Genomic DNA, 18,665 nt, shown 5'->3' on the forward strand with positions numbered 1-18,665 from the left:
TCTTATCTAAATTTCATCTCTTTCCAAGTGAATAATAGAGTGTGCTATACGCAATAGTCACTTAATAAATGTTGGCTGAATTGAATGCAATCAAATCTTAAAAGATTAGAATAGACAGATCAGTCTCTCCTTGAAGCTTTAAAGAGATAAAACAGTATTTTTTCTATCAAAAAAGAAAGTCCTATTTTACAGTGAAATATAAACTTAAGGAACCTGTCACCTGCAGTAGAATGGAATACCAGATGGAAAAGAGGATCTGTTTTTCATTGTCTCATTATCCCCCAGGGCCTAATGTAGTTCTTTGTACATAGAAGACAATTAATAAATGGGGTTGAATTAAATTGAACCTGAAGAAGTAGGGCAGATTTAAAATATAAAAGAGATCAAAGTTTATATAAATACATTTTTGATAAATTCTTTGATCCATAATTAATTAAAGGGACTTGGAAATAAATGTCCAGGTCATATCCTTAAACATTTGAGGGTGAGCTCATGAAGACAATAGCGCTCTCTTATATCATCTCCCTTGAAGACATTTCTCAGAGGCCAACCAAATATAGGTTGGATGAGTTACTGGTTTGACATAGTATGACAATTCTTTTGCTTAGAGATTAATTGCTAATATACTATAGATTAATATACTAATCAGCATATCAAAGAAGTAACACTGCGTTCTCAAACGTTATGCCTCAAAAAGCACCAGATATGACAGGACCCACACCAAGCTGAAAAAGCTTAGAGTAAGAGCTTAGTGACTCCATAACTGATGTTTGAGGACCAGTTTAGGTAGATTTTTTTTTTTTTGGCGGGGCAATGGGGGTTAAGTGACTTGCCCAGGGTCACACAGCTAGTAAGTGTCAAGTGTCTGAGGCTGGATTTGAACTGAGGTCCTCCTGAATCCAGAGCCAGCACTTTATCCACTGCGCCACCTAGCCGCCCCCAGTTTAGGTAAATTTGAAGAAGCTCATCACCTGCATGGAAATAGTAACTCTAGAAACTGTCTACTAATTCATTGAGAGAGTACCCACAACAACTACAACAGATCCTTGAAGTACTGAAGATTAATTGATGCCTCACTTGTCCAATTTATGTGGGGTGATGACAGAGAGATGATAGGGTCAATCTTTTCAAATCAATTTTCTTCCCAATGAATGCTAGGAAGTTACCACTAGAATTGATGCAGCAAAAGCTGATGATAGCCCATAGTAACAGCTAAAATGTATATAAAGTTTTATGGCTTTCAAGATATTTTACATACATTACATCATTTGATCATAATGTCTCCAAATAAGCTTTTTGGTTTTTGTTTTGTTTTGTTTTGTTTTGTTTTTTAGTGAGGCAATTGGGGTTAAGTGACTTGCCCAGGGTCACACAGCTAGTAAGTGTTAAGTGTCTGAGGCCGGATTTGAACTCAGGTCCTCCTGAATCCAGGGCCGGTGCTCTATCCACTGCGCCACCTAGCTGCCCCCCCAAATAAGTTTTTTGAAAACTGAAGTTACATGCAAGGAAATAGATGTCAAAATAAAATTAATTTTTAAATAATCATGTAAAAATATGACCAGGTAGTATATTTCCAAACACAGAAAACAACCTCTAAGGAAAAACTATCCTTGGGAAAATTGAAAAGAACAAAGAGGAAACTTGCCTGTCTGTGTGAGTTCTCCCATTTCACACAGTGAATGACTAGGATAAAGAGGCAAGTTACTGAGAGTACCTTCCATTAAGACTTCAGATGCTTTTGACATGTGATTGATGAAAGCTTCAAGTTTAGGATGGTTTGGTTTCCTAAAAGGGACAAACCAAAATACATTCTAGTCCAACAAATGCTTTATGTAATAATATAAAAACAAAACTATGATAAAATCAAAGTTTATTGTAAGAAATCATATTGTTCAAAACTAGATGCTTTTTTATACCTATGATCTCTCTTCATAAACATTTTTAGTCCACACTTAAGACAATGAGCTTTAGATCTCCAAATTCATTCATGAACAGGCAGTTCCAACTATCTACATGCTCGTGAGTTATCTCCCCTCGTTGTAGACTTCAGGCCTCCTTTCTAGACCCAATCATAGTTTTCCAATTCAACTTCTCTACACATAGCTAGCTAATCAAGTAAATGCCTTTTGGGATCTAGTAGGCTCCTGAGACTTTGTTGATAACTATTCTCCCTCACCCACCAACCATTATTTAAAGATCAAGAGGTAAAACTGGCCCCAAGGACAAAGGATAACAATCTTAACCATTTCTCAGAGAAGCAAGCATAAACTTGAGAGTGACAGACATGCTGTCACATAAAATAATGTATTGATCTTTGGATTTTTAATATTAAAATTTAATTATTTGACCACTTAAATTCATCAATAAAATTGTCATTCTTCAAGTCCCAGCCTGGGTCCTTCACCTTCTATTTAAAACTTTCCTTGGAAAGTTCAGACTACACTCGTCTTTTCCTTAAACTTCTATTACACATATTTGTGTTCTATATAATTTAGCACTTTATTACACATTCTTACTTTCTAATTGTTTCATGTGTCTTGCCCTTGTGTAAAGTTGAAAATTCAACTTTATAGTTCCTTTATAGAATGATAATAGTTAACTCAACTTGATATAAATCAAACTATAAACAACTGAATGCCTATCATGTAGGACTATGAAGAAAATTTACAACAGAGTTAGGGAAGTAAAATATATACACACGAGTTCATTTGTTTCCTTCTCTCAATTGAACTGTAGAGACAAAATTGCTATAGGAATTCAAAGGAATAAGAGAGAACTTCAGGCAGGAGTGATCTGGAAGAGCTTCATGGATAAATGGGATTTGAGTGAGGCCTTGCAAGATGAATAGGGATTCAAACAGATGGGGAAGATGGAGAAGTTATTCTAGACGATAGGAATACCATGAGCAAAGCCTGAAAGGTAGGAATGTGTTCAGGGGATAGAACAGGATTTAACTGGGGAGAAGAGGAAAATAAAGTTAGAAACACTGTGAACAGATTGTAGGGGGCATTGAATGCCATGCCAGGGAGCATAGACTGAACCACTGGAAGTTTTTGAGCAGGTATATGAAATGATGAAAGCAGTATTTTAACAGAATTAACCTTGTTGTGAATAGAAGCATATGATAAGCACTTCACTTCCATTACTAAAGCTAAAGCATTTCTGCATGTTTATAGCGCATTTAAATGCACCTTAAGTCAAACCACTGGTGGGCCAAGAAAAAGAAAAAGAACCAGTGTAAAACCTTAAATTTTCATCTTTGTAGTATACTAATATAAAATTAAGTTTAAAAGCAAAATATCTAGTAATAAGTAATTTTCCCTGATTAATGAAATAATATATGCACACTTTCCAACTGGCTACTAAAATGCTGATGTTTACTTAGTGAGAGAAAGAAGGAGGATAACTGCTAGATTATAAAAAAGAAACAGCAAGGAAAAAGGAAAAATCAAACTGCTCAAACAGCAAACTCACCACTTGAGCTCAATTAACAGTGACATTTTAAATGAATGCAATCATGGCTCTATATCTGCTAAAATGGTTTCAATAACCTGACCAAAAAACCATAAATCTCAAAATTTCACTTTGTAAAGGTACATCTTAAAATCATAGTGTACTAAACCTGGCATACTCTAATATGAAATGATGTTATCCTAAATACTATTGGGTATGTTATGTTTTTCACTAGAGCAGAAGACACAATTTTTTCCTAAAACTTAGTACATAAAAATGTTTGCAGTCTTGGAAATTAACTTTTTCATAAAATGAAAACAAAGCTGATAATACTTATCTTCATAAACTATAAGTTATCCCTCAAGACATAGAAAATGCTTCTTTCAGTACCTCTGGATTCTGATTAAGAATCTAAGCAAAGGGGCAGCTAGGTGGCACAGTGGATAGAGCACAGCCCTGGATTCAGGAGGACCTGAGTTCAAATCCGGCCTCAGACACCTGGCACAAGCTGTGGGACCCTGGGCAAGTCACTTAACCCCAATTGCCTCACCAAAAAAAAAAAAAAAAGAATCTAAGCAAAAGCTTTGTGGGCATAACCTGGAAATTAAGCTCAAGTTACTTAACTAAAGACAGTTATAGGAAATAGTTTCCTAAATTCTCCATTCTTTTCACTGTGAGTGTATTTATAAATATTTTTCATGTTAAAAATAATTTAATTACCTGTTAAGATTTTTCCCTGTAAGAGGTGGTTTGTGATCTTAGATATTATCTTCACATAAAGAAAATTCATATTTAGAATTTTTCATTTATGGAATTATTACTTCAATATTTCAAAGATCTATGATTTCACTTGTGTAGGTAACTGCTTTTCACTTACACAGATCCTGACCCCTCCACAATTAGAGTAGGTGATCTTTAAGATGGTGCTAAGAGAAAAAAACATCAACTTGTAGGCAACCTGGTGATAAACCTCTCTGAATTTATCGGGGCTAGTCCCCAAACCAAAAAAGTCTATCACTAGATCCATAAGCAAAGACATTCCAGCTTGGTAGAGAACTTACCAGGGCCTACATGCTGCTGGCATAATCTATAAGAAGTCAAAGTCAACTCTATCCCATGATAGAGTAGAGGAAGCAATTAATAAAGTATTAAAATTTATCAGAAGCTTCTTTCTCATACAGATTTTAATCTATTATATTGATGTTAGCAGATCTGACAGAAGGAGGAACAAATAAAAATTCGTTTTACCCTAATTCAACTATATAATATGTATAATTATATAATATATAATTTATAATTGTCCTTTTCTTGGACAATACTTAATAAAACTAAGTACTACATATACTTTATGGATAAATCTCAGGTATGACACTTTTTGTTTAAACATTAAAATTAGGGGGCAGTTAGGTGGCGCAGTGGATAGAGCACCAGTCCTGGATTCAGAAAGACCTGAGTTCAAATCCGGTCTCAGACACTTGACACTTACTAGCTGTGTAACCCTGGGCAAGTCACTTAACCCCCATTGCCCCGCCCCCCCCATTAAAATTATTATAAGTTTTGGTGGGTTTTGTTGGGGTTTTTTTGCAGGGCAATGGGGATTAAGTGATTTGCCCAGGGTCACACAGCTAGTAAGTGTCAAGTATCTGAGACCGGATTTGAACTCAGGTCTTTCTGAATCCAGGACTGGTGCTCTATCCACTGTGCCACCTAGCTGCCTCACAAAGTCAAGTATTTTTTAATTGAAGAAGAATTTATTTTATGGATTTGATTAATAAACACCAAAACTTAGGGGGCAGCTAGGTGGCGCAGTGGATAGAGCACCAGCTCTGGAGTCAGGAAGACCTGAGTTCAAATCCGGCCTCAGACACTTAATACTTACTAGCTGTGTAACCCTAGGCAAGTCACTTAACCCCAATTGCCTCACCAAAAACAAAACAAAACAAAAATTAAAAAAATACCTGACTTTGACCTCATCAGAAATCTTTATGCATGTTGAATATTGAGAGTAATAAAAATGTTAAATTCTTACAGACTTCAAAGAATTAGGCTCATTTTTTTATTTCACTCTGAGTATCCATAGCACAAATGTTAATGCATAAAGCTCAATATAGGACCCCAAAACTATTTTACATACCCATTAAAAAGTCAACGATGCTGTAGCATAAACTGTATAAGTAATGAGATCTTCACTAGAATACTAAGAAAAAAAGTAGCATTCTTTTCAGAAAATAAATTCAAATAGTTTCAATTAGAATTTAAATTAACAACACTAATGCATGTAAATTCATGGAATGATTATTCAAGAGTAAAAAGCATCTAACTGTAAAAACAGCATTCTATTAAATTTGAAAAATCTTTTTTCTGTAAAGATTTTTTTTTTTTGGTGAGGCAATTGGGGTTAAGTGACTTGCCCAGGGTCACACAGCTAGTAAGTGTTAAGTGTCTGAGGCTGGATTTGAACTCAGGTACTCCTGACTCCAGGGCCAGTGCTCTATCCACTGAGCCACCTAGCCGCCCCTTCTGTAAAGATTTAAAATCAATTAATATTCTTCTACTCAAGTCTCAAGAGGTAATCTGATTCAATTCAATAAGTATCTACTAAATATCTAGCCTAGGCACTTTGTGGGGTACAAAGTAAGTATATGAGAAAAGGTCCCAAACATTAAGGAACTGATAATGTTGTTGTTCAGACAGATTTGGTATAGTTTTAACAATTAAAATGATATTGTCCTATATGGACATGATAAGTGGAAAGGGAAAAGTCTTACTGTAACAAAAAGCCACAGCATTTTAGAAGTGGAAAATGAACTGAATTGAAACAGCAAGCCCTAATTGAACAGAGAGGTTCAAATCTGACACTGTCAAATAATCAGCACAAGCTGGTAATTATATGATCTTTCAGGTCACATCATTGGAGAGAGGTAAAAGTTCCAAAGAGTCAAGAGTCCGGCCAAAGAGTCTCTCTGTACAAACAAATGTGGTCGATCAAAGGCACTCACTCTGAAAACCAGCTCAGTGCAGTTGACCCATGTGGACTCAGCTTTGCAATTAATTTAGAGTCTCAAGGGCTCTGGGGAGTTAAGGGATTAGTCACAGTCAGACAGCTGGTATATGTCAGAGGCAGAACTTATACCCAAGTCTTCCCTTCACCAAGACCAGCCCTCTAGCCACAAGACCACAATGATTCTTGTGGATATTACACATCTCTAAAGCACATCCTCAACGTTTGATTTTTTTTCTTGTGGTTAACTACCGTTATAATTTTAAGATCTTAGAATTTCCATATTCGTATTTTCCACTTTCTATTCTTGATGTTTTCTCCATTTATTCATTCAAATATTTACTGAAAGTACAAGATATTATGTTAGCTGGGCATCACAGGATCATAGCACTAGAGCTAGAAGGAATCTCATTTTAAAGATGAGGAAACTGAGAGTCAGGGAAATAAAGTAACTGCCACAGTCATATAGGTAGTAAACTTCAGAGGTTAGATTTGAAACTAGGCCTCTTGGGGGCAGCTAGGTGGCATAGTGGATAGAGCACCAGCCCTGGAGTCAGGAGGACCTGAGTTCAAATTTGATCTCAGACACTTAATACTTACTAGCTGTGTGACCCTAGGCAAGTCACTTCACCCCAACTGCCTCACCAAACAAAAACAAAAAAAAGAAAAAGAAAACTAAGCCTCTTGGCTCCATAACCAATATATTCTTTCCACTGTGCTATGTTGCCATCCAAAAGATACAAAGAAGAGTAAGACAAGAGTCTCTGTCCTGAAGGAACTTAAAACTTAATTTTTAAAAACAAACAAACCAAAATTATCTTTTATACTTTAAAAAAGAATCTTAAAGAATGTTACCGCCATAATTTTGAAAAGTTAAAATGTGTAAATAAAGTACAGCAATAGCTTCTGATATAAAACAAAGGAAACAACATGTTAGTTTCAGAAACGATTATAATTATGGAAAGGATTTTTTAAAAACGCAGCTTACCTGTTAGCAACCAAAGTACAGTCAATTTCTGGTCTCTTTGTTTTAGGAATGGCATAAAGTGGGTATCTATCTCCATGACGAATTAACACATGAACAGATACTAGCTTGAAATAATAAGGTGCATGACCTACATATAAGAAATAAATAATTTAAACATCAGTTATGGGGACAGTGTTAAGATATACTAGGTTTTATAGGAATACTTCAATATAAAAAGGTGTTCCTTAAAATACTGTTTACAAAGCAAAATTCTACCTATCAACATAAACCACTGATATCCATGAAACATATTGGGGTATATCCCTATTTTTAAAAAGAAACTGAACTTAAGATAAACAAACTGGAAAGCTGAGTACTTATTCCTACTATCATTCCTCCTTGAACCCCCGGCTCCCCATCCAAGAGTTTTAGTTTTAACCTTGTGGCTCATTACTTCAAAACAACTCTTAAGAAAAAAGGGGGCAGCTAGGTGGCACAGGGGCAGCTAGGTGGCGCAGTGGATAGAGCACCGGCCCTGGAATCAGGAGTACCTGAGTTCAAATCCGGCCTCAGACACTTAACACTTACTAGCTGTGTGACCCTGGGCAAGTCACTTAACCCCAATTGCCTCACTAAAAAAAAAAGAAAAAGAAAAAGAAAAAAGAACTTTGTTGTAGCTATTGAATTTCTTACACAATATTGCAAAACCTACCTTCTGCACTACGTTCAGTAATGCTTGGAATATTGCAGTAAATACGAGCTTCATGAATAGGATCCACCACAGGAGGTTCAGTCAATGGATCAGGCATTATTCTCTTTCGATTTTTACCATTCATCCCATTTTTGACTGGTGTTACTGGAGTTAAGTGGACTAAAAAATATTTCAATGTAAGCAGTTATATTATATATAATTGTAAAACATAATTCTGAATTTCATATTTTAATTTTTTCTAAATTAATCTTGAAGCCACTTCGGTGTCAATTTTTTCATCAGAAATATTTTTCATAATTTTTTCAATGGAATCTTACATTTTGCTGATATGCTGATAGCAAAGGTGTGGGGAGATTTGGGGAGCTTTTGGTTTGGTTTGGTTTTTTAGGTTGCTCTTTTGTTTTTAACCATGTATGAAATACCTCTGAGAATACTACTGATTCTAAGCCACAAAAAGTAACCACCTAATCACAATCACCCGCCCAACAGTAACATAATCCAAACCAGATTTAGGCACTCAACCTCATGTTCAACTAAAATCCTTTGCTGAAATAGTTTTAGTTCAACAGGACATGCACAAGATTTCCTCTAACCATCATTTTTTAAACTTCTGTACTAGATTCTCAAGATTATTAATTCCACTCCATAGAATACAACTGCAGATTGTTTTTTAAAAACTGAAAAAAATACATCATATATTTTATTGATCTGCTGATAACATAATATGGAGCATAAAAATGAAGCCTCATTTTAATATAGATAGGTTTAAATAAAATAAATTATCTATATCTTCTCCATATCAGTACTTCCTATTATTCTGTCACAGAAGGACATTAGAGTGGTCAACACAATTTGTTCTTTACTGAATCACTGTATTTGCTTTTAGATACCTTATACTCGTCTAGGTGATTTTTTCCCATTCGAGACCAATTAATTCTTCATTACTAATGTCCAACAAAATAAACAGGTACTGGATTATGCTTTAGTCTCTAAGTCTAAACTAAGAGATAATACAATCATTTGTTTCAGCATCTTCCCCAACATTAAAATTAAAGGAAATGCCCAAAGTCAACATGATTGAGGCTTCTAGCATGTTGAAGGGATCCTCTTTGGGGTTTACAGAAAGAGAAGACGTAGCAAGATAAGAGGAAGTAAAACAAATCTGAATGAAGGGAGGGAATAGCCAAATCAATGAATCCACTCAACTATTAAAGATTGCCATAGTTGTTTATCCTTCCTTCTAGAAGAAGACCAATGACATCAGCAAAGTGATGTTTTGACTTGCAAGTGAACAGAATTTAAGTGAGACAGGACTGTGTAAAGTAACCAGCCTCACCTTTCTCTTCCAGAGCCATGTGAGTCCAGTGGCAAGACACAGATCAGGACAACTAGAGATGGTCCCCCATGCAGTGAGAGACCTTGGCCTTTTTAAACTAAAGTCTTTCCCAGGTCTCAGTTTGTCTAAGGCACTACTCAATCAGTGATTAAACCTAGGTAAGAAACGAGGCCCAAAAAAAGGCCTCTTTTACCTACTCAAAAAAAAAATTTAATCTGGGAAGGGAAGACCCTCAGGGTTTCTGGTCAGAACAGAAACCATTACTATTTACACTCACTCTGAGCCATCAAAACCCAAACAATGACCAAGTGAGGCTTGGGCTTGTACCTATAGTTGTCCATTTAGTGAGAGCCAGAGGGATTTGGGTTTAAGACAAGTAGTTCCATTTGAATCCCCATGAACTTTATCAAAGCCTGGTTATTTCCAGTGCTGTATTTCAAGAAATCATAAATGAAACTATACAGGGAGATAGAATTGTCCCAGGTTGTTGGGTTGTTGCTGTTGTTGTTTTTAAATGATAGAATAAGTTCCTAGAGCTCAGTGTCCAGCAACACTGTGCAGTCACTGTGAACTAGAAAAATCATTCATGGTTCATTTTCAGCATGAACAGGATATTTATTGTATTTTATGTATCCTCATAGAAGACACCTCAAGAATCAATGATGTCTCTGAATAGTTCCAGAGTAAAATATGTAAATCAACCATGGGTTCAGTGAGGATGAATTGTGGACAACTTTTTTATTAATAGTTTGAATTATATCTTAGAGTTGTTAATAAAGTGACTGGTCTCTGGCCATTAAAAATAAAAGAACAAATAAATGAATAGATGGGCAGACAGACAGAGGAACAAATAAATAGACAGATAAATAAATAGATGAATGAATGGATGATAGAATAAGTAAGAAGAGGGGAAAAAATCTAGTCCATTAACTCCAAGAGTCTGACAGGACTAATCAACAGCAACAACAAAAGAATTCAAGAAGCCCCAAATCAAAAGAATACTGAAGATGACCCAAGGTAACTAAGGTAACTCTACACCAATAAAGGCAACCAACAACACTATTTGTCAGAAGGGGACTTCTTTCAGGGCTGTCCTGTATCCTCTAGATCCACTGCTAAAATTTCTAATAACAACAACAATAAAAGCAATAATAATAACAATAGCTAGCATTGATATAACACCTTACAAATATTATCTCATGTGATCACCACAACAACACTGGAAGGTAAGGTGCTCGGGTGAATTCAGAATTTCTGAGCTCAAGCAATTCGCAGCCTCAGTCACCCTCTATAGCAAGGATCACTGGCATGTGTCCACACATGCCTGATAATGTTTTTTAAGCAACCTTTACATATGAGAAATTCATGGTTTCACATATAATCCTCTTTTTCTGTTCTACTTTCAAAGTTCTCTGGGGGTTTTTTGATGTTCATTAAATTCAGAATGCAAAATTTCAAAAGTAATTATAATTAAAAAGAAGAGTCTTACATTTCAGACATCAGCACTGTGACTAAGAAAAATTGCCCATCAGAGAGGGCAGACCAAAAGGAGATGAGGAAAAATAAAGTACTATCATTCCTAAAATGAAGGCAATCATATGCAAATATGCTTGAAATTACTGTATAAAAATTGCAAATATCTTATCATTTTGTTTTTAAAAAGTTCTCCTTCTTCCCTAAATTTTTATTGCTTATCACATTTAGCCAGTCTCAGTAACCAAACTCAAATCTACTCACTGCTACTTCCTAAAGTTCAATGCTATCTCTATTGGTCAAATAAGCAGTATTCTCATTTCTTAGTTCCTTCGCTCTCTCCTACTATAATATATTCTTCCTGTACACTTCTCCCATTTCAGGACCAAAGGATTAACATAAAAGGAACTCTCATCTATTGATTCTCAATAATCAATCGACCAATAACTATTTATTAAGCACTTACTCTGTGCCAAGCACTGTGCTAAACTTGGGGCTACAGAAGAGAGGCAAACAGACAGTCCCTACCCTAAAGATGCTTACAGTCTAATGGGAGAAACAACTTGAAAACAAACATATTCAAAGGACATTATATACAGAACAAACAGGAAATCATTAACATGGGGAAGGCACCATAATGTAGGATTTAAATTGGGAAGGACACCAGGAAGATCAGTCAATGAAACAGATGTAAGAGAGCATTCTAGGCAGAGAAGACAGCCAGAGAAAATGCCCAGAACCAAGAGACAGAGTATCTCATTTGTGGACCAGTCAAGAGGCCAATGTCACTGGATCAGAGAGTAGTAACTTGTAAAAAGTAAGGTGTATGAAGACTGCAAACTTAGGAAGGGACCAAGTTATGAAAGACTTTGAATGTCAAACAGATCACTCTGTATCTGATCATGAGGCAATAGGGAGTTACTGGAATTCACTGAGTATGGGCAAGAGGTGTGTGTGATATGATCAGACCTGTGTTTGAGAAAATCATTTTAGTGGCTGAATGAAGAATGGACTGGAATAGGGAGAGACTTGAGGCCAGCAGACCCATCAGCAGGTTACTACAATAATTAAGACATGAATCTATAGAGAAAGAACTGATGGTATCTGAATACAGATTGAAGCGTAATTGTTTTGTTAGTTCCTTTATCTGAAGTTTTGATTTTATCTGTTTTCCTTCACAACCTGGCTAATGTGGAAATGCTATGCATGACTATTCAAGTATTGCTTATATCGAATTGCTTGAATTCTTGGGGGAGGGGAAGGAAGGAATAGAATTTGGAACACTTTTTTAAAAATTGATGTCAAAGTTTGTATTTTACATGTAATTTGGAAAATAAAATTCTAAATAGTGCCTTGCATACAATAGGCACTTTAAAGTTTACTGAAGTTCAATCCTGGTTTATTTAAAAAGTAATCCATATATTTGTCAATGATAAGAAAACTGACCAGTGACTGTCTTCCTTGTCTATGTTTGAAACATAGAAAGACTAAACATGAAAAAAATAATAAAAAATTAAGGCATGAAACCGGTACTTAAATCACCTACAAGTGAAAAGCGGAAACAAAAATAAAGCAATGATTCATCATGAGTCCATAAATCTCCAAGGTCTTCTCCATATACGCAATTTTTATTTTAAATGCTCAGTTAAATTTAAGCAATTACATTTTCAGGTAACGGTCAATTTAGTATGAGGTTTTCTCCTAATACAAAAGACATTTCTTACATCTTCTTAACTTTTACTCTAATATTAGAAATTTGAGAATTCGACATATATTTTATTAAGCACCTATTTAGGGGCAGCTAGGTGGTGCAGTGGATAGAGCAACGGCCCTGCAGTCAGGAGGACCCGAGTTCAAATCCAGTCTTATACATTTAACACTTACTAGCTGTGTGACCCTGGGCAAGTCACTTAACCCCAATTGCCTCACCCAAAAAGACAAGACAAGACAAGACAAGACAAGACAAGACAAGACAAGACAAGACAAGACAAGACAAGACAAGACAAGACAAGACAAGACAAGACAAGACAAGACAAGAGAAGACAAGAGAAGAGAAGAAAAGAGAAGAAAAGAGAAGAAAAGAGAAGAAAAGAGAAGAAAAGAGAAGAAAAGAGAAGAAAAGAGAAGAAAAGAAAAGAAAAGAAAAGAAAAGAAAAGAAAAGAAAAGAAAAGAAAAGAAAAGAAAAGAAAAGAAAAGAAAAGAAAAGAAAAGAAAAAGAACCTATTTGTCAGGCCCTCACAAAGATACAAAGTTTACATAACAGCCCAGTGCTCAAAGAGCTCAGAGTCTAACAAGGGAATAACCTACAAAAACAGACAACTACAGTATGGAAAAGTATATAATAAATGTATTAAAGAGATGAAGTTCTTTGTGAGATCTTAGGAAAGATACTAATCACAAAGAATTCAGGGAAAACTTAAGTGTTCATTAAATAATGAAAAACGAAGGTAGGAATACTAAGCAATTTCATAATTCAAAATATTAAAACATCAAAATCCCCCCAAAATATTATTTAGAGCTATAAAAATATTTCTACTTCCATATCCCAAAAAATTAGTCGAAAAATAATGAAGCAAAAATCTATTTTAAATAGCACATTTGAAGACTTTAGTTAATCCAGAAAACCTACTTAATTAAACTTTTACCATTTACTGTCTAATATCATAATATTCAGTATTATGTATGTAAATAAACATAATTTTCACAATATCAGTAGTAGTGGAAATTTTTAAGTTTACCTTGCAAAAAGAAAGCATATCTTATACCTCCTTGTACCTCTACACATCAAATATATTGTAAATGATTAAAATATTTGTTCACTAATGTATTTCAACAGTTTTTATTAACTGATAAATACTTTTGAAAAGCAAATGACTTTTTTGTATTTTAAACAGCATCATTACTTACTTCTGTTCAAAATATCAGAAAAATAAAATCATTAACATAAAAAAGAACATCATTTCAAAACACAAATACAAATAAATACATCATCATAATATATGATTTCATAAGGCATTGTCCAATAACGTTATACTTGTTTATGCATCCTAAAAATATGTATACTGTTAATTCACTATTTACAAACTAGTCAAAGAAAATAGTGATGTAAAATTCATTTAAGAAGTAGCAAGCCTAAAGAATTTAGGTCATATAGAACATACTTATTTAAACTTTCACCATCTAGTTTCTCATACCATAATATTCAATATTGTCTAAGCATACAAACCTAATTTCCACAGTAATGGAAGAAATGGAGAAACAACAATTTCCATAAAAGTTTACCTAAGAGTAGAAACAAAGTAAAAATATCCATGTCTTAACTTCTGATGCTTCTGTATCACCAGTATATCCAAGAAAAAAAGTGCTTGTACACAGGATAATTCACCCTGCAAAATGTGCCTATAAAAGTATGCCTTAAAATTGACTGTCCTAAAACAGAAGGTACTTTCAGTGGAGTTATATAAGCAAACCAAGCAAGCCAATTCAATGACGTGGAAACCGACTCATGAAATAGAAATGAAGCAGATAGAATGAACCCTTATTCTAGCTTCTACCCTTTAGTACCTGTCAACTTTTCAGAATAAAAATTAGAGTTGATTCAAAGAGTTCACCTTTCTAAGCAAAAACTGGAAAGTTTTTTAATTAAAAGTTATAAACAAACCAGTCATCCCAAACATTTTGAGTATTACACTTTTAAATTCATTGACAACTATGGGTCCATTACTTTTTCTTTAACAAGATAAAATAATATTTTCAATAATTTTATTATCAACAATAACATTACTTAAGCATCCATCGTAAGCCTGGGGGTTAAACAAAAACTTTTTATTAAAAACTTACTCACCTAGTCATTTCATTCCAAACTCTGACTTCTCCCAAACTATGCTATAGTCCCAGACTATGCCCCCTTCACAATCCCACTGTGCTCCTTTTCCTATAAATCAATTTGCTGGAGAAATTTCATTCCAATGAATCTTTCCCTATACTGATTATATGAATGATGACCCCTGTCCATTAAAAGTTCCTCAATTTATATGTGCAATTTCCACAGTTTGGATTACTTAACTGAATTGAATTACTGAGAGGCAAAAAACAGTAAGATTCATGACTAAGTGTACAGTTATCCCTTCCACATCATGGGGGTCAGGGACATGGTGCCCTGACAATCTGGAAAATCAGAATAAAAATTTTTGGCCCTTCCTTCATACCACAGAAGTCTGATTTTTTTTTCTTTTTCTTTTATGGGGTGTTTACAGTACCTTATTGTAAAATTTGGGTTAAGTATTTGGTTATAGGTTATATGAAGGTCAATGTTAAGTAATGTTACTATATGAAAAAGAAATTTTAAAAATATGAAATACTACAGTAATTTCTTATGCCCACCCTCAATATATAGAAAGCGCCATGGAGAAAGCCCAGATGTGGAACGGATAACCAAAGAATATTTTGTCAACTACTAAAACACAGTCACAGATCCAGAAACAGGCAAAATGGAAAAGGGACTAGGGTCAATTAGGTAATTCCTATGAGGCTGGTGAAAAAGGAGTAAAGAGGTCAAAAGAATGGGGAGGAATTAGGAGAGGATGAACAATATACAAATGAAAATGAAAAACTAGAAGATACATATTCACTTTCCATTTTCACATTATAAACACAAAAAAGAGCTCAGATTTACCATACCTCATTATTCACTGAAGGAATAAACAATGAATAACTTAATCATTTCTTCCATACTAGGATACCCTGCAATACAGAGGCCAAAAGAATAAAGAAAAAAAAAAGGATGACACACTTACAGAATTGCAAACTGATGCTCAAAAAGGCTAGTAAAGCAGCCAAGACCAGCAGCAACAAAAAACGATTTCGGAAAAGCATTATTATTTGTTCTGCTTTCTCTTCATGGTTTCACCTTAAACTGGAAACATGCCCTGGAATAAAAGAGGCAATAAACATATGTTGAAAGGTGGAAAAATGGGCAGCTAGGTGGCGCAGTGGATAAAGCACCGGCCCTGGATTCAGGAGTATCTGAGTTCAAATCGGGCCTCAGACACTTGACACTTACTAGCTGTGTGACTCTGGGCAAGTCGCTTAACCCCCATTGCCCCACCCCCCCCAAAAAGGTAGAAAACTAAGTATGTCAGCTGTTGGAGTGAAAAAAAATTCAATTACCCTTTACCCTGGTAGACAAGAGCTAATTCCTGACTACAGAAAATCTTTTATTGTTTTTGTTTGTTCCATTCAGAAAAGCTTTGAAAATAAATAATAATGCAGTAATCCTACATTTATCTGGCATCATAAAGGAATAAAGCATTCTACATGTCATTTTTATCCAGATAATGAAACTTTTCTCTTTTAGTCTTCAAAGATTTTTTAAAATCTTTAACCCCTCTTAACTTTTTATACATTTTCTTGCCTCCATAAATATACTAATAAATTCTAAATTCCTATAAACTCCTTAAGAACAAAGAGCATATTATTTTGCACATTTCTCGTCTACCAGTAGCAAGTACCTAATAAAGGCTTAATTAACATAATTTAGCCTTTCTTTGATGAAATGGGGATATCATTCTGCTTCCAGCTAACTGTGATTTGGGGTAAATCATATAATCTCACTCAGCCTCAGTTTCCTTTTCCTCACCTTTAAAGTAAGGAGAATGAACTTAATATTGTCTAAGGTCCCTTCCAAGATTCCATGGCTCTACCTATACTGATGTCATACAGTCAAGTCCTCAGGGGGCACTTAAGGGTGTAAGGCTGTTTGTGCTACACTTAACAGTCACAGAATGCCAGTCAGCTGGTCAGTCAATAAACATTTATTATACACTTACCATATGCCAAGCACTGCGCTAATTAAGCACTAGGCATAAAAATTCAAAAAGGTCAGTCCTTGGCGTAAAGGAGTTATAATCTAATGGGAGAAGACAACAAACCCAAGAAATATGAATGGGGAGTGGGGGGAGAGAAGAAGGAAACATCCCCAGATCCAGGCCTATTGGAGAAATCAAAGAAATCCCAAATGAGTGTTACCAGAGACATCAAAAAAGTCCAAAATGAGAGCATTCAGATGGGAAATAAAAAAATGTTTTAAGAGGTTTCTTTTCCAGTTCTTTTGTCTGCTTTAAAATGTTTCTGTCTCCTCCCTCAGTAGCAAGTCTGTCACAGGTCACTTCTACTTGTTCAATTCAATTCAATTTAACAAAAATTTATTAATTACCTGCAATGCAAGGTATTGTGTCAGATGCTAGAGGTCATAAAGACAAATAAAATAATCCCACCTCAGAAAGAGCTTATTTCTGTAGTTGGTAATGGGCACACTCACACCAGTTGTTGGCAGTGAGCTCTCCTCTCTTCAACTCACCATTTCTTCTCTACAAGCTTTGAAAAATTAGATAGCCAAGCTACTTACAACTCTATCAATAGTAAAAACAAGCTACATACAAGTAAGGCCATGAGTTATCCTCCTCTGAGTAAAGTGCAAGATCTTTAGTTAATAAATACTCTAATATCTATCATAACTACCAATGGGTCTTTTTTTTCCCCCACACTTGCCATGTTCTGGATTGTAGAAGGTGGACCTATGAGGTGTTGTTATAATTCAGAGTGCAAAAACCCCACTATTTTACATTAGGACAAAAGGATCATAAACTTAGAGCTGGAAGAGAACTTACGGATCACCTAGTCCAAACCTTCCTTTGAAAAATGAGAAACTAGAGGCCTAAAGAGGTTAAGTGATTTATTTAAGCTCCTACAGACAGTAAGTGACAGAACTGGGACTGAAATGTGAATACCTCCAGTATTCTTTTTCTGTAGTACTCAGAACTGAATAGCTCAGATGTAGTTTGTCCAACATTATAGAGTATATTTCTTTTTCACCAAAGACTGTTGTCACTTCCATATGCATCATGATGCATATTAAATTTCAAGTCAAACAAAAATCTGGATCTTTTTTACATAAACTATTGAACCACCTCCTCCCCCAATTCATACCCATGCAATTTACTTTTTAATCTAAATAATTGATTTTACATTTTACCCTGTGATTTTATCTTCTTAGTTTCAGTTCTGTCATCCAATAGCTCAATAATTCCTTTTAGTTTTATGTAAATTTAATAAGCATATAAAATTGATTTAAAGTTGAACAAAACTCAAAACTGAGACTGGGATACCTTAAAACCCTTTAGTGTATTTTTATTTATCTTTTTATTTTCCTTTTATATAAAACTGCAATAAACTAATTGGAAGTGACCAACTCATTTTATTTTTTAGGGATTGTTTTTATGAACCAAATAAGGTTAATCATTATAGATAACCAGTAAGTTAATAAAGAAAACTAATCCCACCTCTATTTAGAAAGAGTTCTTAACATAATTATCCAAGTTAACTACAAAGCTACTTTCCTAATGTCTAAGGTGTGACTAAGATAAGGTTGAAGGTGTTTGATGTCCTCTGACTTTATAGGATATAAATAAATGTCTCATTGGCACCACATTTGGTAACTAGATGGAACATGAATCCTTGCCCTGGATGCTAGATGATTCACTGGTAGGAAAATGGATGACTAAAATCAAGAGCTGTGTAAAGCTGAACTAATGCCCCTGGATTTGGGCTTTAAAGGATAATAAATGGAGAGAACAGAGGAGCTACAGATTCCCTGGAGACAGAACTACCCAAGGGACAAGTTCCTGGACCAAGGCTTCAGCAGATAAAAGGAACTCCTAGGAA

At 34.9% G+C, this 18,665-nt stretch overlaps 1 protein-coding gene across 5 annotated transcripts in view; it reads right to left on the reverse strand.

The window, feature by feature from the left end:
- Window positions 1–18,665, reverse strand: part of PXYLP1 (2-phosphoxylose phosphatase 1) — a 66,919-nt gene that overhangs the window by 3,502 nt on the left and 44,752 nt on the right. For all 5 annotated transcript variants that reach the window (XM_043990439.1, XM_043990442.1, XM_043990438.1 and 2 more), the window contains 4 exons: window positions 15,740–15,871; window positions 8,134–8,292; window positions 7,443–7,569; window positions 1,646–1,785 (listed from right to left, as the gene is read on the reverse strand). In XM_043990439.1, the coding sequence (XP_043846374.1) occupies window positions 1,646–1,785; window positions 7,443–7,569; window positions 8,134–8,292; window positions 15,740–15,818 (505 nt within the window). In that variant the 5' untranslated portion in view covers window positions 15,819–15,871. The remainder of the gene's footprint in view (window positions 1–1,645; window positions 1,786–7,442; window positions 7,570–8,133; window positions 8,293–15,739; window positions 15,872–18,665) is intronic.

The sequence above is a fragment of the Dromiciops gliroides genome, chromosome 3, assembly GCF_019393635.1.
Source record: "Dromiciops gliroides isolate mDroGli1 chromosome 3, mDroGli1.pri, whole genome shotgun sequence".
Classification (NCBI taxonomy): Eukaryota; Metazoa; Chordata; class Mammalia; order Microbiotheria; family Microbiotheriidae; genus Dromiciops; species Dromiciops gliroides.